Below are 21,284 nucleotides of genomic sequence, written 5' to 3'. Positions count from 1 at the left end.
TAACAAAAAACAAAATCATGGCATTACTCAACCAAAACCAAAATGTTCAATAAAAAAAAGATACACAGATTCTCTCATCAAACATCAAACAACGATGTAAGATCAAACTATACTGAGCCTCTCTTTCACTCGTGTTATTCCCAAAAAGAATGCATGATTAGAAGAAGCACCCACAGTAACAAAAACAGCTTAAGACTTGGACATATGACGAATCAAGTCAACCACACGGTTGCTGCAACAAAAATCACGGATCCATCCACAAATTAAGTAACATCAAAACCAAGTTTTTGAGTAGAATCAATATAAAATATACATACATACCTGTAACCCCATTCGTTGTCATACCATGAGACAAGCTTGACAAAGTTGTTGTTCAATGCAATCCCAGCTTTAGCATCGAAAATGCTTGACCTGAGGTCACCCACAAAGTCTGTTGACACAACATCATCCTCCGTGAACCCAAGAATTCCCTTCATGCTTCCCTCAGATTCCGCCCTACACAAACACAACATTTAATTCACAAATCCATCAAAATTCTTTAATTCTTGAAATTAATGGAATCATGCATAAATCATAAATGGAATGGAAGGCTTACTTGAGAGCAGCCTTGATTTCATCATATGAGGCAGCCTTCTCCAGCCTCACAGTAAGATCAACCACCGACACATCAACAGTAGGCACACGGAAGGCCATCCCTGTTAGCTTCCCATTAAGTGCAGGCAGAACTTTTCCAACAGCCTGACATCACACATCGCTTAATTAATTAATCTATAATCTATAATGCATATAATATTATAGATTAATTAATAGTAATTACCTTTGCAGCTCCAGTGCTGCTTGGAATGATATTGAAAGAAGCAGCTCTTCCGCCTCTCCAGTCCTTCATTGATGGACCATCAACAGTCTTTTGTGTTGCTATATATATATACACACAAACACCAGTTAATTAATTAGGATCATAATCTGCAACCATCAACAATTCAACATATATGTATGTATATACCTGTTATGGAGTGAACAGTGGTCATAAGTCCCTCAACAATACCAAATTTGTCATGAATAACCTTCGCCAGAGGAGCAAGACAATTAGTGGTGCAGCTAGCATTGGAGACAATGGTGATGTCAGATTTGTATTCCTTCTCATTCACACCCATCACAAACATCGGAGCATTTGCGCTTGGAGCAGAGATCACCACCTTCTTTGCACCTCCCTAAGGAACAAATTAACAACATGCATGTTTCTAACATTCTTCTCAAACAAAAATGAAAGATGAAGTGTGATATATATAAATGCAGACCTTCATGTGGGCAGCGGCTTTCTCCTTATCAGTGAAAACTCCCGTGGATTCCACAACATATTCAGCTCCAGCCTCACCCCAGGGGATTTCCTCTGGATTTCTGTAAAACCATTTGAAAAAGATGAACGGCCTATAACACTTTGCTCTCTTGTTCTAGGTGAATTAAAGAATGGAGAGAAAAGCACCTCATGCCAAAAACGGTTACAGGTTTATCGCCAAAGAGAAGAGTCTTGGAATCCTTCACTGTGATGTCTTTTTTCCATTGCCCATGCACGCTATCGTACTTAAACATGTAAATCTGAACAAAATGGAAGCCATCGAAGATCAGCATATATTATCCCATGTTATATGCAGAAATCAACAGTAAGAACGATGACAATCTGTTAGCGAGTACCAAATGATTGCCACGTCCTAACGGAATAAATCGTCAATCCATCGATCAAAAGAGAGAATCGATTGAATCCCATATAACAATCGAAACAAGTATGCAGTCGGTAATAATGAAAATGGAATATACTATCAATCCATCGATGAAGCACAGAGTCGATGGATGTGCATAAATAATTGAAACAATCACGAATTACAGCGATAGAATTGAGACAAGTACCATGTAGTCGGTGGTAATGAAAGGATCATTAACGGCAACGAGTTCGATATCATCGCTCAGTAGAGCAACCCTCGCAACCAATCGGCCGATTCTTCCGAAACCTGCACAAAACAAAAGGAAAATACATCAATCGAGCATCATGGAACAAACACCAATGGAATTGGCGAAGGATCGGATCACAAACTAACCATTGATTCCGATCTTGACCTTTGCCATGATTAACTGAACTGAGAAGTATTGAGAATTAAGGAGGAATGTGTTTGTAGACTTGTAGTAATGCTGTAATGGAGGAAGTGTAGTGGCTAGTAGCGGTTATATATACATGAAAAATGTAGCATGAAAGGGGGAGAAGAGGTGGTGGTGATGGCATCGCTGCGGATCTGTCGTGGGTTGTGTGTAGACCAACCGCTTTGGTCCGTGCAGCGCGGCTATCGGAGACGGGAAATTTTACTTGAACGTTGATGTTGCGATAAAGCACATTTATAGAAATGCAGTTCCAACCACACCAGCGGCTACAATAACGTGCTACATCTTTACCCTTTATAAACCTTTATTTACCCCCCCCCCCCCCCCCCCACACACACACACACACAAAAAAAAAATTATAATGTTTTTAATAGTTTATAGTCATTTTCTATATCTTAAAATTGTTAATAATATCATCCTTCCGTTTATAATAAATAACTGAACATATATTTGGAATGTTGCTTTCTTAATAAACAAAACTTTTCATCTCCAACCATCTTCGTAGAATGTCGCATTGATTGCTTAGTTTTTGTTCTTAAATATTGTCATGTAGTAGATGAAATATATTTTAGATATTACCATTGATATTTTAGTATTTTAGAAGAAATATATATATATATATATATATATATATATATATATATATATATATATATATATATATATATATATATATATATATATCCAAACTTATTTTTTTGGCTTTATAGGGGCACAATGTGAATTTTTTGGTCTAAAAGGTCACTGAACCGGCTATTACGGGTTGACAGGGACTAAAAGAGCAGGTCATATCCTAGTTTAGGGACCCATACAGCCTAACAAAAACTTTAGAGACTCAAAGGGTAAACCCTAAAATGTTGGTAGGACATTTGTGTCATTTTCCCTAAATTTAGAGTTTCTTTATGTTTGGACGTATTTTTTATGTTTGGGTGTTTCGAGTTTATCTACGTTTTGATGCAAATATTTTTTACATTATCGTGCTTATTTCTAAGCATTTTTCTTGACATGGTTTTGGTCCCTGATTTTTTTACTGAAATAGTTCCTCTACTTAAATCAATTACCGCGGCCGCAACGCACGGTGGGTAAAATCCTAGTTATTAAATTAAAAATGAAATTTTTGGTCTTAAATTTTGGGATGTTACATTTATGCTCGACAGTAGAGGCTACCTTATATGTTTTTGTTGCCTCAAGAGCCCAATCTTGGGTATTGCAAGACCACATCTTACGGGATAACGACATTTATGGTATGGATTCTGATTATACTTGTGCCTTAACTTCTCTTCGTAACAAGCTTCTGGACATTGACCTTAGCAATTTTACTACTAAGGACCCCCCCCCCCCCCCCAAAAAAAAAAATCCTAAAATACACTGGCGGGTGCCCTTTTTAGTAAAATTATCCAAGTTATGGAAGTGCATTTCAACATGACGGCTCGACAGAAATCAGTTTTTCAATGTTTACGTGCACCACATGTTCAAGATTTTATTCTAGCTATCCCTATAGATGAGTTTGGCCAACATATGTCTCTCATGGAGTATCGTACTATCCTCAAATATTAACTCATAATTCCAGTATTCCCAACCGACGAGATATGTCTGGTGTGTTGCAAGGCAAGTTTGGACTCTTTTGGAGAGCATGTTATTCATTGCAAAGAACTTCCGAGGTTCATATACAGGCACGATATAATTAGGGATGTTTTGGTTGACAGGGTAAGTATGTTGGGGTTTCCGCCAAAAAAGAGGCTACTGTGAATTTCTTGATTGGCCCGACAGAAGGAAGGTTAACCCTTAGACAGGCTGACGTTTTGATTTTTGGATGGATTAGAGGGAAACACACATGTGTGGACCTTACATGGGTATCCCCTCTCGTAGGCTTGAGGGTCGGGGGCTTCACGGCGGGACATGCTGCATTAAAAGCTGCTACATGCAAGGTCACCAAACATGAGAAACCGTGCATGGAAAATTAACACATGTTCATATCATTTGCATTTGATACGTTTGGTTTTCTTGCGCCGGATGCGGTGGAGCTTCTTAGTACAGTACGGATTATGCATATCAATGTTATATCCCCTAGATCTATGGATGTAATCTTCATAAGAATCGGCCTTACTATACAAAAAGGCTTAACAGCCCAACTTGTTTCCCGTTTGCCTTCTCATTAGTCGTACGATGATTATAACTAAGATGTATTGACTTTTTTAATTAATCAAGACAATGTATTACATTTTAGAAAATAATTTGTAAAATTAGTTTCTGAAATATATTTTCATCTAAATGTTTTATCTTTAAAGAGTGACATTTATATCAAAAAAATTTCTTCAGTTCATACATGGGTCTTGCTTTATATCATATATCATATATCATATATGGTATTATGTGAATTTTAGAGCTCTTTTCATTTATATCGAAAATTTCTTCAGTTTCGACAATTCTGGACTTTGTGTTTTAGTTTGATTGTGTGTTTGGTTGTAATCGTCTAATCGACAGGACTTTATGTTTTACTTTGATTGTGTTTTGGTTGTAATAGACTATTTCGGACTTTGTTTGTAACTTGTAATAGACAATTTGGTTGTAAAACTCATGTTTTTTGAAGTATTTAACTTCAATTTGGTGTTTTTTGAATTATTTAACTTATTGCTCCATTTCTGGAAAATAGGTTTAAACCTAAAACCCATGGGTTTAAACCCAGAACCCGTAAGTGTATGGGTTGAACCCAAGAAACCGAGAAACCGCCCAAACCGATATAGAACCCGAAAAACCAAACCAACCAGAATCAGTCAACATTTTAGGTTTAGAGAAGTACAAATCACCTGCAACCACAAGTGCTTTTTTGAGACACATATCGTCTATAATCGAGAGGTGCAATTCACTGCCAGGTGTCGCAATGAGAGCAAGGTTTATTAGGTTAGCAAGTGCACCGATTATACACAAGTTTTTGGATTTTTTAACTGTGAAATGTCAAGAAGCAGAAGGGTTGACCGCTTTGACCAAAGTAACAAAGTGTATAAATGAATCTCGTTACTTTGAATTTGTTTTAAAAGAATGGCACAAAGAAGTTTTTTTCATTGAAATGGGATCAGATGGTGGTATATTTGATGAGGAAATACGTAAATTAGAGGAATTTACAATCGAATGGGTTGAGAAGCTATCAAAAGTTGTTTTTCGGGGTTTTGATGCATGTAGTCGCGAATATATAAAAAATAAAAAACATTGGATCGAAAAAACCCAAGAGGGTTGGGGGTGTTGATATTGGAAATGAATTTAAATAAGATGGATTTTGTTAGAGTGTGGAGGCAGGTGGCGAGTGCAATAGATTTGCTTGTTTTTTAATGGTGTTTTTATGAGCTATGTGAAGTTTTCCGATGGTGGTGTAGAGAGGCTTGGGAATGATTTGATGGTGTTGATTTGGGGGTTTTAAAGATCGGTGTTTGAGGCCTCAAGGGTTTTTTGGGAAATTGAGTGAGGGGTTGAACTTGAAGTAATTGAAAATAGAGGAGAAACAAGTTGAAGGAGGGGAAAGATGGTTGAAGCAGAATGGGATAAGGCATTTGAGTGTAGATGAGGTGGAAAGGATTTTGAAGAGCAGAATATAATATATGGAAACTAAACTAATGTGATGGTTGCATGGTTCGATTGGACATGTTGGTTGGGGGAGGGAAGTTTGATTGTGGTAAAAGGAAAAAAATCAACAGTTGTTGCTCATGGAGTTGAAAAGATTTATGAGGTTGAGGTTTTGGATTATGACCATTGACCAAGGTATGGAACTCTCTTGTTTGTATGCATTTAAACAAAAGATCATATAGAAGAGTTTGGATGGCTTTGTGAACAGAGTGGTTCGATGTGTGACTCTTAAAGTGAATTAGATCGGTTTCAAAGGTGTCCAATTGACGACATTCAAGAAGAAATGAAAAAGATTGCATTGCTCCTGTTTCCCTTTTAGGGTTTTCCTTTGTTAAGAAAAGGTAAATTGGTCATTTACTCTCATTCAATCCATTAAAGAAAAGAGTCTTTGTTCATTTATATAGACGGCATTTATCCATTTTGTGCTGCAATGGATCATTGTATCACACGCTCTTTGGCATGTCGTGTTAAAAAGGATAAAATAGTCGTTTTACTCTCCCAAAAAGGAAGTCATTTTGTCATACATAATGTATTAAAAATGATTAAAAGGCTATACTAATAAAAAGACTGAGGAATAAATGATCTTGAGAATGACAACATGCTAAAAAGATTTAAAATATGATATCTGATTGGTTCCACTTGCTGAATAAATGATAGGCTATCATTTTTGCATTTCCTTCAGGTACTAAATTGGAGATAATACAATAAATGTTTATTATTTTGAGTTAACTTCAAGTTGAAACTTTTCCATGTATGTCCCAACTATTGGCTTATATATAATCTTCTAGCTTTTCCCTCATCATATTATGTATCTAGTTGCTCCAATATTTTAGTTACATCATTGATGTCATAATTTATTGAATCAACCAGTTTAAAAAAGTCAAGTATGATTATGCGAACCCTTCTTCCATGTCTTTCTTCTCTATTCTCATCACACAATAGATTGGATTTTCACCTCTCGATTCTCATCACACAATAAAGTCTGAGGGCAAATTGTGAAATCACTCACGTACCAATATGGACAATAAACACATCTTTTTTTTTTTTTACCTATAACAACATAATTACATTTTTCACCAATAATAACAATATATTTTATTTTACCCATAATACCAACATGTTGCAATGTGTTTTATTTATTGTCATTATGGACAAGGAATTGTAAGTGCATTGCTTATTATAAGTTGCACAATGCTATAATTGGTAAAAAGACATAAGTACATTAGCATTATCGGTAAAGAAATGTGAGTATTGCTCTATGTGACTAAAAAAATAAAATCCATTGTTATTTCTTGAAATTCACCCTATACTTGACGTTGAAGTTATGGGAAAAAAAATATAATATATTATCTGTTTTGGTAAAAAAAAAAAAAAAAACAAGTGAAGTACGTTGTTATTTCTTGCATACCATGTTTTCTCAATGGACTAATCTTACACATTAAAACTAACAAAAACTCGGCACATGATAGGTTTAATAATCTGAAATTATGTTGTAGAAAGCGATTCAGGAACAAGATTCAATGATGCAAAACCTTCCCCAAAAACTACAATCAAGACAAACAAACCCACGTTTTAGCAAAATGTACTCTTCACCTGTTTAAAAAAAAAAAGCATGTCAGTATTTGCACATAATGAAAAAAGTGCATTTTATATTTCAGAGGTAATAATCATTTATTTGTTTATTACAACATCCAACTTGTAGTCTCAATTAGGTTGTTAGAATTCGAAAAATGTAGTCGATGATAATAGCAAAAGTTGGTTTGTATTTGGATGTTGTGATTGAGTAGAATTTTTAAAAATAGAATGTTGGAATAGAAGAGTTATGAAGAAATAAATAAATAAATAAAAGTAGGTTGGTTATGGAAAAGGAAAACCTTAGGATGAAGATGAATCCGGTAGTGGTGTCTTGGTGGGAGGTGCATAAATTTGTGCTTTTTTCAGAATCTCTGCAACAACCCAGTTCTTCCGTTTGCTCAATGGCCTTGAAGGGTCCAATTTAACCTGAAAATAACAATTATAAGTTTACTTCCTCCTCCACATTTGTACTTTCATCAGTTTATCAGTTTGGCCACTTAACTATTTTCAGGTTAAATTGGCCACTGAACTATTATTTTTCGATAATAATTATAACAATATTTTGGCATCTAAATCGACAAAACAAAACAAAAAAAAAAAAAGTAAAACCAATGTTTTGCATAGTTACATTATCTTGATTATTATAAGTGAATCTTCATTCCTATTAATTATGCTTCTATTGATCCTTACATTTGAGTCTGTTCCCTTCACTCACTTTATTTTCTAATTTATGTGATTACATGACACCTATCTTTGATATGGTCACAGTTGGCTAAAAGACAATGATTAACTGAGAACTGAGGTCTAAGTTCTACCTAAACCTATAAAAAGAACACTAATTTTCTTCACTGTTTATTGATACTTGAGAAAATTGGAAGCACTTTCTAACTCAGACTCTCAAATGTAATTTGCCAAGTGCAAAATGATCAAAAACCAAATATTGCAAAAATGAATGTAGGTTTCAGACAAACAATATTCCATTTATTGTATGTTGCCATATATTTTGATATACTTTCCCATATACAACTAACTGAATCAACTCTGAAGTTGAAAATCATCAGTATCAGAGCACATTATTCAAATTTTGCAAACATTAACTCCAAATATAAGTATATAATTGCTAATGGTGTTTTGAACGATCATTTTTGTTTCCTAATAAGAGTTAGAGGAAAATTTTCGGAATTTTTAATTGAAGACCAGACCAAGTACTGTTCTTATTTCAAAATTAATAAAATTCTACTTACTGGTATGTTGTGATACAATTTCATATGATTTCATCATAACACCTAAAAGGTGAAATGATCAGGTTAGAGCATATTGTACAAATCTTGCAATGTCACTTTTATGGTGATTCGAGTGGCTTCTTTTTTTTCGAATAGTTGCAGTAACAAAGAGGACTTCGATTACAGAAGGCGCCGTTAGCAGAAAAAAGATTTTAACATAACAAATAAGAAGGGAATACTTACTCGATCGCCGATATTGCACTGATTTTGTTCGTCGTGGGCCATGAACTTGGAGGTGCGCTTGACATAGCGATTATAGAGTTTATTATGGAAGAGCCTGTCGACGGCGACCACCACCGATTTCTGCATTTTGTTCGACACCACCATTCCAACCACTGATTTCATCTTATGCACACAAATTCAACGAATGAATCCTCTAAAACCCTAACGAGCTGCCAGCCAATCTGTAACTCTCGGATCACAGTAAACCCTAACCAGTGTTTTCTTCAGAAATCCAACAAATGCTGGCGTTGTGTTTTCATTTACACATGTTACCCCTAAATCATATAGACCATCTATTTTAACCCTTTACTTTTCCATGTATTCTGTTTCAGTCCCTTTACTTCAAGACTCTTGTTAAAACAAGGGTTAAGTGTGATGAATAATAATGCACTTCAATAATTTTATTTATTATGATATCTAAATTTATTTGTCATATTACAACATTATATGTTAAAAATTCAACCCTCTTCTAACAACTTCATCCAAAATCACACTAAATTGTCAATACTAATTTGGATATATTTTCAGAATACATTATTTTATTAAGAAAAGATTTACATATAATACTCGATTTTCAATGATTCCATAAAGGGATCCAAAATTTTGTCATTTAAAATGCACATATTATATATGATACATCTTATTTGTTAATGTCTATATGAAATGTACCAACCTTTTTCGATGGTTCCTGAAAGGGTGTTCATGGTTTGGCCAAAACTAAGTAGATTGACCGGTTGCTAGTTTGGGTCCCGACAATTTGGCTCAAACGAGAAAATAAATCCAAGTACTTTGTTATTATGGGCAAGGAATGAAAAAATAAATTGTTTTTATAAGTTACATATTGTTATTATTTACTGCAATAACAATACTTTGTTATTATTATTAGTTGAAAGTCGTACGTACAATGTTATTTAAAGAAATGCAAATACACCCCTCTATTTTGCTAAAAGAGTAAAACATGTTGTTATTTCCTCCAATTTACCATATAGTTAACATTGCTATTATAAAAAAGATAAAATATATAGTGTGTGTTGGTAAAAAAATGTAAAGCATGTTGTTATTTTCTAGCAATATACTTATAATTAACATTACTGTATTTTGTGAAAATATGGAGAAATCTTACAGGTAAAAAGTTATTGGTTTAAACTGAAACTATGTTATCGAATGCCATCTAAGAACAAGATGCAATGCAAAATCTTTCATGAAATGCCACACCCCCAAACCGGAAACGTTCGGGGGCGGAGGACGTCATATGTAGTATCACAACACATGCATCATAGTAATCAAAGTAACAAACAACCATTGCATTAATATTAAAGTGTTTACAAAGTATGTGATTCACAAAAGATTGACTCCAAAAGTAAATAACAAAACAAGACATGAAGCTACTATACTCCATCTTCTGAATCCCAGTGCGCGTACATGTCTACTAGTTTCCTGAGAATACAAGTTATTTTGAAAGAGTAGATCAGTATTTAAGCTGGTGAGTTTATAAGTATTTAAGTGATGAAAAGTAAGTTGTAAGTTCTTTTAGAAAAGTTCGCATGTTCCTCCAGAAAATCCTATATCTTTCTGGTATGATGAATGAAAGTAAAAATGAATCTACAATTCCTTCTATGAGTACTAAATGGATACAAGTTATATGCAATTTAGAGTAAACAGAAAATCGATTGTGTGAATTTGCCCTAAGCCCACAACCAAACAAGGAACAGGAAATGAGGCGGAAGTCACACATCCCATTGTTTGTTAGGTCTTTACTGTATATAACCCTGGCGTATTCATTTGGTACTTACGGAGTAAACTGTAATAGTTCTTTATATTTGTTGAAAACATTCTTTAAGAAAATCATATATTTCCTTTTGTAAAAATGGTAACCATAATAGTTCCTTCTATAATCACTTAGTTTATACTAGCTATATATAATCTAATATCGAACGGACAATTAATGTAACAACGTAAATTTCCAAAACAATTTTTCACTTTTAAAACATACTTTTATTCATAAGGTAATATCAAAACATAATGTATCCAATGTTATCATAACAAAACATATCCCGGAATCTCAAGACATAAACTCCATGAGTGTGTACGGATCATGCCGGCGCCTTCCCGCAATCCTCGCTAGTACCTGAAACACATAACACAACAACTATAAACATAAATGCTTAGTGAGTTCCCCAAAATATCACATATGCACATACGCCACTCAAGGCTATAAGACCTTCCGGTCACTGTGTCTCAGAGGACTTCCGTCCCACAACCCTTATAGACCTTTCGGTCCTACCCGTAATGACCTTCCGGTCCATATCTTGACCTTCTGGTCCATATCATAATGACCTTCCGGTCCTTAGTATTCATAACATACATAACACATCCATATCATATAACAACATACAACACATACATCTCATAGCATATAAGACCTTCCGGTCACACATAGTGTGACAACCCGAAATTTCCATTCTGTATAACATATCAAGTCAATAGAAGTTAGAACAGTTGCAGTAAATTTTCAGACTTTTTGGTATAAGTTTGAGTATTTCAGGATTTACACTTGATGAGATATCAGGAGAGAGGATGCACTAGGGTATTGTGCAACTCTGTTATTCCAAAACTCGTTGATATTAGAATTCAATGCCTGAATAAAATATTTTCTGCCAAAAACCCCAGGAGTATATATATGATTCTGAGCCATAATTATTCATTAGTTACATTTCCAACTAGAGAAAAGCCGAATTTTCTCTCAAGGATCTTCGGACTTTCATCCCAGAACGTGAGTACTTCAATCTAGTTGTATTATAGAGCTTATTATGTACTTAATACACTAGAAATCATAGGAAACCATCAAGATTAAAGAGTTTACGTCCCAAGAACATCTTGGACCGTAAACCCTTCTTTAAAGGGCAAAGAGTGCCCTAGTTGGAACATCCCAAAAATACGACCCGAAAATTTCATTTTTAATATAACAAAAATCATAAAACTGAGTATCATATAATAAAACCATACGTTGCGTATCTCAAACCATACTAAAATACTGTGAGAAAAACTGTGTCACAACTGTATCAAAACATATCTAAGAAACTGAATCAACTCCCAGGACAAAAACTGAAGTTGTGGTGTGTGCGATGCCATCATCCCGAGCTCTTCCCTCTACTTGCGGAAGTACCTGAAACCAAAACTGAAACCATAAGCACGAAGCTTAGTGAGCTCCCCCAAACTACCACATACCACGCAATAACAAATAAAACACATATTGGGCCTTGCCCACTGCATCGGACCGAAGTCCGGAACTAGCTGCATCGGACCGAAGTCCGGAACTGACTGCATCGGACCGAAATCCGGAACTGACTGGGACCTTGTCCCCTGCATCGGACCGGAGTCCGGAACTAGCTGCATCGGACCGAAATCCAGAACTGTCTGAACATAGCATAACATAAACACGTATCTTCTAACATAACACATATATTGCATCAGACTGATGTCCGGAACACATAACACAAAACATGCTTGAATCATAAAGACATCAAGCACTCTAACTACTGCATCAGACTGAAGTCCAGAACTACTGCTAACTAAACGGGCCGACATTGTGGCCGTAGACCCGTTCCTACTGGAAGGAAACTCACCTCGTGAACTGGCTGCTGAGTGTATGGCTCTGGAAGCTATCTGCTGCTACTCCGGTATCTCCCCGGCTACAATTCCATAAACACACTCAATCAAATACTAATAACTGAATTGGGGTAAAATGACTCTTTTACCCCTGGTCAAAGTCAACTCTCCCGGTCAAAGTCAACCTACAGTTAACCTGACTCGCCGAGTTGGGCCGCCAACTCGCCGAGTCTCTATTTGCACTTCTCAACCCTACTCGTGGCTACTCGTCGAGTATGGCATCAACTCGACGAGTTCCCTTTCGATTCTAAAACTCAGGCTATCTGCATCCGACTCGCCAAGTCGTATGAACAACTCGACGAGTTGTTCTTGAGCTAAGAAGATTGCCTTGCACTCGCCGAGTTGTATGAACAACTCGTCGAGTCCCTCCATTACTGAGTCTGACCTCCAACTCACTGAGTCCACTCTAATACTCACTGGTCCCCACTCGACATCACTCAAAAGGGGAAAAATCGGGGACTCGCGACTCGACTCGCCGAGTCGTTCTTCCGACTCGCCGAGTCGCATGCATGCAGCTACTCTAAACTCAATTTTGCTTGAATCCAGCACATAAAACTTATAGATCTGGGTTCCCTTAGCTCGATTAACACGTAAATATTCTATCTTTACGTGCCCATATTCACCCATGAAGATTAAAAGGCTCAAAAAGCACAATAAAGGCTAGATCTAGGGTTCTCAAGCAAGGAAACTTCGAAAAGGCACTAGATCAGGGCTCTAACACTCCTAAATGAACAAATCTAGGGATATCTCGACCCAACAAGGCATCCATACAACTATAAAGCTTGGAAAATACATTAAACTAGCCTTAGAGGTGTTCTAATGGAGGTTTTAAGCATAAAACAGGATAATTCCGAGACATACCTCAATGAACTCTGACTTTGGCCTTGGATCTTTGCTCTACACTTCCTCTTTTTGGTCCTTTCTTCTTTTTCTTCTTCAATCCTTCAAGAATCCACACAAAAACACTTAGATCATACAAGGGATGGTTTAGGGTTTCTCACAAGCTCTCTGAGGGTGAAGGAGGCGAGTTTGGGGCACATAACATTGCTTAAATAGTGAGCAAACCAGGGGATTTAGGGTTTCTTCCTGGCAGGCGGACTCGCCGAGTCCCGAATATGGACTCGCCGAGTCGCCGACTTACACGTGCTCGAAATCCCGTCCCTACTCGACGAGTCGGGCTATAGACTCGTCGAGTCCCTCTTGAAAACATCAAAATAAATACCATGGAAGCAACATTCCAGAGACGGGTCGTTACAATTCTCTCCCACTTGACTCAGACTTCGTCCTCGAAGTCTGCTACGGCTGAATCTGCAAATAACTCCGGGTAGTGCTCTCTCATCTCCTCCTCAGCCTCCCACGTCCACTCAGACCCCTTCCGGTGCTGCCACTGCACCTTCACTAACTGAATTACCTTGTTCCTCAAGGTCTTTGTCTTCCGGTCCAAAATCGCGACCGGCCTCTCAATATAATTCAGGCTGCTATCAACCTGAATATCTTCTAAGGGAACAACTGCTGAGTCATCCACCAAACACTTCCTCAACTGAGACACATGGAAAGTGTTGTGGATCTGGCTAAGCTCTGCTGGAAGATCCAACCAATAAGCAACCCGACCCACTCAAGCCAAAACCCTGAAAGGACCAATGAACCTGGGGCCCAGCTTGCCCCTCTTCCGAAACCTGATGACACCCTTCCAAGGTGAGACCTTCAGAAGGACCATATCGCCCACCCGGAACTCCAAGTCTGAACGCCTCCTGTCGGCGTAGCTCTTCTGCCGACTCTGCGCAGTCTGCAGTCTACTACGAACCTGCTGAATCAACTCGGTCGTCTTGAGCACCACCTCTGTGCTCCCAATGACTCGCTGACCGACCTCGCCCCAACAAATCGGGGTCCTGCACTTCCTCCCATAAAGCATCTCAAAGGGAGGTCGATCAATGCTCGCATGATAACTGTTGTTATACGAAAATTCCGCTAACGGAAGATACGTATCCCAACTGCCACCGAAGTCTAGGACACATGCCCGGAGCATGTACTCGAGAGTCTGAATCGTCCTCTCGCTCTGCCCGTTCGTCTGAGGGTGGAAAGCGGTGCTGAAATGGAGACGAGTACCCATCTCGTCGTGAAACCGCTTTCAGAATCTGGATGTAAAACGAAAGTCTCGGTCTGACACCACCGATACCGACACTCCATGACGTGCCACTGCCTCCCGCACATAGGTATCGGCTAACTTTTCTGCCAATATGCTCTCCTGGATCGTATGAAATGCGCACTCTTCGTTAACCGATCCACTATTACCCAAATCGAATCTACCCCACGTGCGGTCCTGGGAAGCTTGGTGATAAAATCCATGGTGATGTCCTCCCATATCCACACGAGAATGTCTAACGGTTGCATCTTGCCGTGAGGCCTCTGGTGTTCTGCCTTGACCTTCCTGCAGGTCAGGCACCTCTCTACATACCAGGTGACATCCCGCTTCATGCAGGGCCACCAGTAATCGGGTCGAAGATCTCTATACATCTTTGTCGCCCCTGGGTGGATAGAAAATCGAGACTTATGAGCCTCGTCCATCAACACCTGTCGTACTCCGTCCCAGTACGGTACCCACTCTCCCATGAAGGGTCAACAACCCCCGACTATCATAATCAAACGAAGCTACTCGGCCCACTATCCTCTCACACTTCTGCCTCTCCTCCTTGAGGCCCTCAACCCGAGCCTCCCTGATCCGTTCCAACAAAGGAGTAATCACTGTCATCCTCAGACATAAGTCTCTGATAGGGGCTGATGTCACCTTGCGGATTAGGGCGTCGGCCACTACGTTGGCCTTCCCTGGATGGTAAAGGATTTCACAATCATAATCCTTCAGCACATCCAACCACCTCCTCTGTCTCATGTTTAGATTCGGCCGATCCATAAGGTACCTCAAACTCTTGTGATCCGTGTAGATGGTACAATGGACCCCATAAAGGTAATGTCTCCAAATCTTGAGGGCAAACACAACCGCCCCCAGCTCTAAATCATGGGTAGGATAGTTAGCCTCGTGAGGCTTCAACTGTCTCGAAGCGTAAGCTATCACATGGCCTCGCTGCATCAATACTGCTCCCATACCTGTGATTGAGGCATCACAGTAGACTACAAAATCCTCTACTCCCTCTGGCAGGGTAAGGATCGGAGCCTCGCACAACCTCCGCCTGAGGGTCTCAAATGCTGCCTACTGCTCAGGCCCCCAACGAAACACCACCGACTTCTTGGTCAGTCGGGTGAGCGGCACTGCTATCTTGGAGAAATCCTGAATGAATCTCCAGTAATACCCTGCCAACCCTAGGAAGCTCCGAATCTCGGATGGAGACTTCGGGACCTCCCACCGCATCACGGCCTCTATCTTGGCCGGATCTACTAAAATACCCTTCTGGTTGACGAGGTGACCAAGGAACTGCACCTCGCACAACCAGAACCCACACTTGGAGAACTTTGCGAAAAGTCTCTCCCTCCTCAAAACTTCTAGCACCTCCCTCAGGTGCTCCTCGTGCTGATCCTGCGTCTTGGAATACACCAAGATATCATCTATGAATACTATCACAGACTGGTCCAGCATCGACCTGCACACACGATTCATGAGGTCCATGAACGCGGCTGGAACGTTGGTGAGCCCAAATGGCATCACCACAAACTCATAATGACCATACCTGGTCCTGAAAGCAGTCTTCTGCACATCCTCATCTCTGACTCGCATCTGATGATACCCGGAACGTAAATCGATCTTGGAAAACCAAGACGCTCCCTGAAGCTGGTCAAACAAATCATCTATCCTCGGGAGTGGGTAACGGTTCTTCACCGTTACCTTATTCAACTCCCGGTAATCTATACACATACGGTGCGACCCGTCCTTTTTCTTCACAAACAAAATCGGAGCTCCCCAAGGCGAACTACTCAGTCTGATGAAACCTTTGTCTAGCAGCTCCTGCAGCTACGTAGACAACTCCTGCATCTCAGGGGGAGCTAACCGATACGGTGCCTTAGTTATCGGCGCCGCACCCGGAATCAGATCAATCTCGAACTCGACCTGTCTCTCTGGAGGTATTCCAGGAAAATCCTCTGGGAATACATCAGGGTAGTCTCGCACTACTGGAACATCATCTACTGCCACCTTACCCTTCTCCCGGGCATCCAAAACATAAGCTATATATCCGGCGCAACCCTGCTAAAAATAGCGCCTCGCTCTCGCGGCTGAACAAAAAGCTGGTCCGCGTTGTGGCCTCTCGCCCTGAATCACTAACTCTCCCCCACTGGGAGTGCGAACCCTCACTAGCTGCAGCTCATAATCAATCACCGCCCCATTGGGACTCAACCAATCCATGCCTACTATAACCTTATTCCCTCGCAGGGGAATAGGGACCAAGTCCACCGAAAACTGCTCGTCGAACAACTGAAGAGAACATCCTCTATGCACTCTGGCGACCCTCACGGTCCTGTCATCTGCTATCTCAACCTCTAGTGGACAATCCAGCTCCCCTGGAGCTCTACTAAATCTCTTGCTAAGCGCTAGCGATACAAACGATCGGGTAGCCCCCGAATCAAATAATATTGTAGCAGAAATGCAGATCACAGAGAACGACCCTATACAAAACATATAACCATAAGCAATAATCAATCAATAATAATATAGAGATGAAGGGAAGATACATACCCGTCACCACATCAGGAGTCGCTCGTGCCTCCTCTGCTGTCATCTAAAAAGCTCTACTCTTCGTCATTGGCGCCTCGGCTCGGCCCTGCCGGCCATCTGTAATCCTCAAAGTAGCAGGGGCAGGTGCAGCCACCTTCCCTGCTGCAGCTAAACTCGGACACTGGGACTTTTTATGTCCCCTCTGATTTCACTGAAAGCAAATCAAATCTAATGCTGCAATGGCGGTAGCAGGGGCCGTATAATCCCTGCTCAAATGCCCAGTCCGACCGCACTTGTAGCAGCCGGAACTCCCTGCCTTGCACACCCCATCATGCAATCTCCCACACTTGCCACATCGACTGTGGCTCTGCTGACTCCTGGATCTGTGATCTAAAACCTTGGGCTTTTTGCCCGAACTACCTGTACCCGAAACCGCCTCCGGTTTCCTCTTCTTCTCCATCTCAAGGTCAATCTCCCTCTCCCGAGCCCTAGCAATCATGTCATTCAGCGTTTTACAGCTGGACCGACTCACAAACTGGCGGATATCGCTCCGCAACATCTCATGATAGCGGGCCTTCTTCATTTCCTCATTGGCTGCATACTGAGGAACGAGAAGAGCCCTCTCCCTGAACTTGGCGGTGATCTCCGCCACGATCTCTGTAGTCTGGGTGAGGTCCTGAAACTCTCTGGCTAACTGCTGCACCTCAATAACCGGTGCAAACTCCGCCCTGAACCTGGTAGAGAAATCAGCCCAGGTCATGGCATCTAGCGCTGCATCATCTCCAATGGTATGTCCAACCTCTTCCCACCAATCCCGTGCCCTGTCCTTCAGAAGACAGGACGCCAATCTAACCTTGTCCCCCTCCGAACACCAGCTCGTGCGGAAAGCGTTGGCCACATCCGCCAACCATCTAGTACTCGCTATGGGGTCTCGCGCCCTGTGGTAATCTGGAGCTCCACATGACCTGAACTCCCTGAACGTAAGTGTGCGCGACCCCATCATGACCGTCACCTCGGCACGGAAGGTGCCTGTAACGCCTGTGTTTCTGGGCATGCCATTTTTAGCAATGTAATAGTCTAGGTTAACCTTTGTAACCCGTTTTGAAATAATAAGAGTGTATTATTTGAGTATTATGTGTTTTGTGCTTAATTGCTTAATTATGTGGTTTGATTAATTAAGAATAAAAATAAGCGTCAAAATTAAAGTGTAAAGTAAACTTGATATCTTTGAATAATGTTGTAGTAGTTGAAACGAGGTTTCTGAATATATATAGAACGCCCAAATCTGACTTCGTATGAGGAAGTTATGATTTATCGAAGTTTCGGCTTAGCGGTATGCAGCCTGAAATACTCGATTTGAGATCGAGCGGTTTTTAGCCGAAGCAATCTAAACGAGGATCGAAGGTCTCGTTGTTGGTATCGAAACGATAAAAAGTTAGGCGAGAACGGACGTCAAACGAAGAAGTTATGAATTTATAACGAAGTTTTTCTGTCCCGGCCTATTAAAAATAAATAATAAAAATAAAGTTAAAATTAGCCGACGGAGTCTAAACGAAAGTTGTAGAGCGTAGTCTCACCTTCGCGTGGATATAAAGAACGTCGAAAACGGAGTTCGTATGAAGAAGATATGAATTTCCGAAGTTTATTAAATAATTTGTATTTAAATTTAATTGGAAAATCCAGCATTATCCGAAGAGGAGTCATCGGACTCATCCGAAGTACGCCTCGCGTACACCGAGGAATGTCGACACTCGCACTCGAGCACTTCGGATACGTAAGCAGTGACGATTTCGGAGCAGTACGCCCCGCGTACTCCGAGGCTCCAGCCTCTTATAAATAGGAAGCGAGGGCAGCCGACTCAATTGCTATTTTTCTCTCTTCTCTCTCCCGTTTTGCATCTATTTGCGTGCCAGAAATACCCCAAAGCCCCGGTATTATTCTCGAGCCCCGAAGCAAGTCCCGAGATCCCGAAGATCCCGAGAAGTGCGGTTACCGAGCCGAAGCTCTGCCCGCGAGAAGTTCGATTTTTTTGAAGATATTCCAGATCTGCTGAGGATTACTACTTCTGAAAGTCGTAGTGCTGTCCGATCATCTTCTGATCAAGTGAGTGTATACTACCTTTCATAAACACGATAATAATACAAGTGTGGTTCGAGTGTATTAAGTGTATTGTTGTTTATAGGTGTGAGTGTGTGGTTACTTTCTTCTAACGCATAATTATGAAGTATTTTATACGAAATACGTGTTATGTGTATATTTTGTGTTATATGTGTGATTGTATATTCACTCTCTTCTATCTCATGGATCTGATTTGTTTTCTATGAAATACGTGTTATGTGTGTGTGCCTCATCTGTTATGTGGAATATGTATTGATCAAAGCATGCTATACAGGTTTTTTATCCATGTATAAAAATGTATATTTTATCTACTAATATGTTGGGTAGAACATGGGTAGATAGTTGGTGTGTAATAAACAGATGAGAGGCCTCGTTGTTGTTTGATTTAGTCATCTAGCGGAGTTTAGATGACGACCACAGACTTTTCTAGACAGTCTTGTGGAAACATTAGCAGGTTCGCCACCTGTAGGTGTTAATGAACTTGGGTGTTCATTCGTTGTACTCCATCCCCCTCATGGTTGCCTTATTTGACTTATATTGCTGAGGAACCCCTGAAGCATGTGTTGTCGCCCCGATGAAATATTCTTAGACTAGGTCCCTTATGTTAGTTGTCTTAGGGACATAAAGTGAGAATAACGGGAATGGGTAATTGGGTTATTGTTGGTTGGTGGAAATTAAATATAATTATTTATTGTGGGTTGAAAACCCTATATGCTCACCAGGATCCCAAGCCTGACCCACTCAGTTTTATTTGTATTACAGGAAGTGGCGCGAGGGCATAAGATGGACGAACCATCAAGTTGTTTTGTTTACAAGTCTGTATATGTATATATTTATTGAATGACTTGTAATGTTATCGTTTATGCTTATTGGTCTGTATCGGAACATGACACCCCGAGTTTTGATTATATAATGAAAATACATTTCTTTTATGAAATGCTTTGGTAAACATTGTTTTATCATGTTTTGTTTTTGGGAACAAATTCCGCAACTCTCTTTCAAATCAAAAGGATTTACTCTGAAATTATTTTAAAAGCATAAATGAAAATCGGTTTTTTCTGGCCGAGATTTTGGGGATGTCACAGTTGGTATCAGAGCATTAGTTTAAGCGAACTAGGAATTTGTAGGATTTCTAGACTTAAACTTAGAATGCTAAGTGAAATTTTGAGATATGTGTTTGTTATGTTTTAGACACGAGCACTAGTTTATTTTAGGAAAGTTGCCTAAAATACTTTATGTGCTAAATGTTATATGTTGCCATATATGATATTATTTGTTCAGATCTATGGTCTGTTGCCGACCGGATCTAGAAACTTTATGTGTGTAGGATTCTAAGTGTACGCCTAAGATATTAGAACTAGCATGTAAACGTTTCGGAGTGATAAGGATGATTTGAATATCTATCGTGAATGAGGATCTAATTTCACCTTATTCGGTGTGTAGATCAAAATGGTGAGAACAAGAAGTGGAGTTGGAAATGCTGATGAAAACAGGAATCAACCACCAGTGATTGAACAAATACCGGTCGTAGCAGCAGCACCTGAGCCAATAACCATGGCTAGTGTGCAAATGATGATTCAGACGATGTTGGATCGTCAGATGGATGAAACTAGACGGTTGCTTCAACAAAATCGTGAAGAACTGTCAATTCGTGTGGAAGAGCCTGAATTAAATGAAGGGCACTCGGAAGGTGGAAACTTCAGTGGGTCTATTGGTCAAGCCAACCCACTGATAGTTAGGCAAGACAACCACGATGGAAGGAATAATGGAATGGGATGCAAGTACAAGGACTTTCTAACTTGCAAACCATCTACCTTCAATGTAAAGGAGGATCCGATTGGAGTTATGGATTGGATCTCCGAAATGGAGTTAGCCTTCATGACTTGTGGCTGCAGAGGCATGTTGCAGACTATCTATGCAGTGCGTCAATTCCGAGGTGGAGCCGTTCGTTGGTGGAACACACTAGGGAAGACGTTAAGCCCTAATGA

At 39.9% G+C, this 21,284-nt stretch overlaps 2 protein-coding genes across 2 annotated transcripts; both read right to left on the bottom strand.

Annotated features, from left to right (window-relative positions):
• Window positions 1-2,265, bottom strand: LOC145097949 (glyceraldehyde-3-phosphate dehydrogenase, cytosolic-like). The gene is made up of 9 exons (XM_079035621.1): window positions 2,094-2,265; window positions 1,906-2,006; window positions 1,484-1,596; window positions 1,299-1,398; window positions 1,004-1,211; window positions 818-915; window positions 596-738; window positions 322-495; window positions 1-232 (listed from the first exon to the last, which is right to left on the bottom strand). The coding sequence occupies exons 1-9, from the start codon at window positions 2,119-2,121 to the stop codon at window positions 190-192; spliced, it is 1,008 nt and encodes a 335-aa protein (XP_078891747.1). The 5' UTR covers window positions 2,122-2,265; the 3' UTR covers window positions 1-189.
• Window positions 2,266-7,138: 4,873 nt separating this feature from the next.
• LOC145097948 (uncharacterized) lies at window positions 7,139-9,102 on the bottom strand. The gene is made up of 3 exons (XM_079035619.1): window positions 8,811-9,102; window positions 7,644-7,770; window positions 7,139-7,362 (listed from the first exon to the last, which is right to left on the bottom strand). The coding sequence occupies exons 1-2, from the start codon at window positions 8,970-8,972 to the stop codon at window positions 7,645-7,647; spliced, it is 288 nt and encodes a 95-aa protein (XP_078891745.1). The 5' UTR covers window positions 8,973-9,102; the 3' UTR covers window positions 7,139-7,362; window position 7,644.
• Between the last annotated feature and the right edge of the window lie 12,182 nt (window positions 9,103-21,284).

Source organism: Lactuca serriola, chromosome 4, assembly GCF_051521515.1.
Source record: "Lactuca serriola cultivar US96UC23 chromosome 4, Lser_US96UC23_V15, whole genome shotgun sequence".
Taxonomy (NCBI): Eukaryota; Viridiplantae; Streptophyta; class Magnoliopsida; order Asterales; family Asteraceae; genus Lactuca; species Lactuca serriola.
The sequence above is the reverse complement of the archived record's forward strand: the minus strand, read 5'-3'. Positions and strand labels throughout refer to the sequence as shown.

Excerpts from the sequence above, each read along its gene's own strand:
- LOC145097949 (XM_079035621.1), bottom strand. The coding sequence starts at position 2,121 with ATGGCAAAGGTCAAGATCGGAATCAATG. Across the intron at positions 916-1,003 it reads CACTGTTCACTCCATAACAG|CAACACAAAAGACTGTTGAT; the intron begins GTATATACATAC and ends ATATATATATAG. Across the intron at positions 496-595 it reads GAAATCAAGGCTGCTCTCAA|GGCGGAATCTGAGGGAAGCA; the intron begins GTAAGCCTTCCA and ends GTGTTTGTGTAG.
- LOC145097948 (XM_079035619.1), bottom strand. The coding sequence starts at position 8,972 with ATGAAATCAGTGGTTGGAATGGTGGTGTCGAACAAAATGCAGAAATCG. Across the intron at positions 7,771-8,810 it reads AGTGCAATATCGGCGATCGA|GTTAAATTGGACCCTTCAAG; the intron begins GTAAGTATTCCC and ends TGTTATTTTCAG.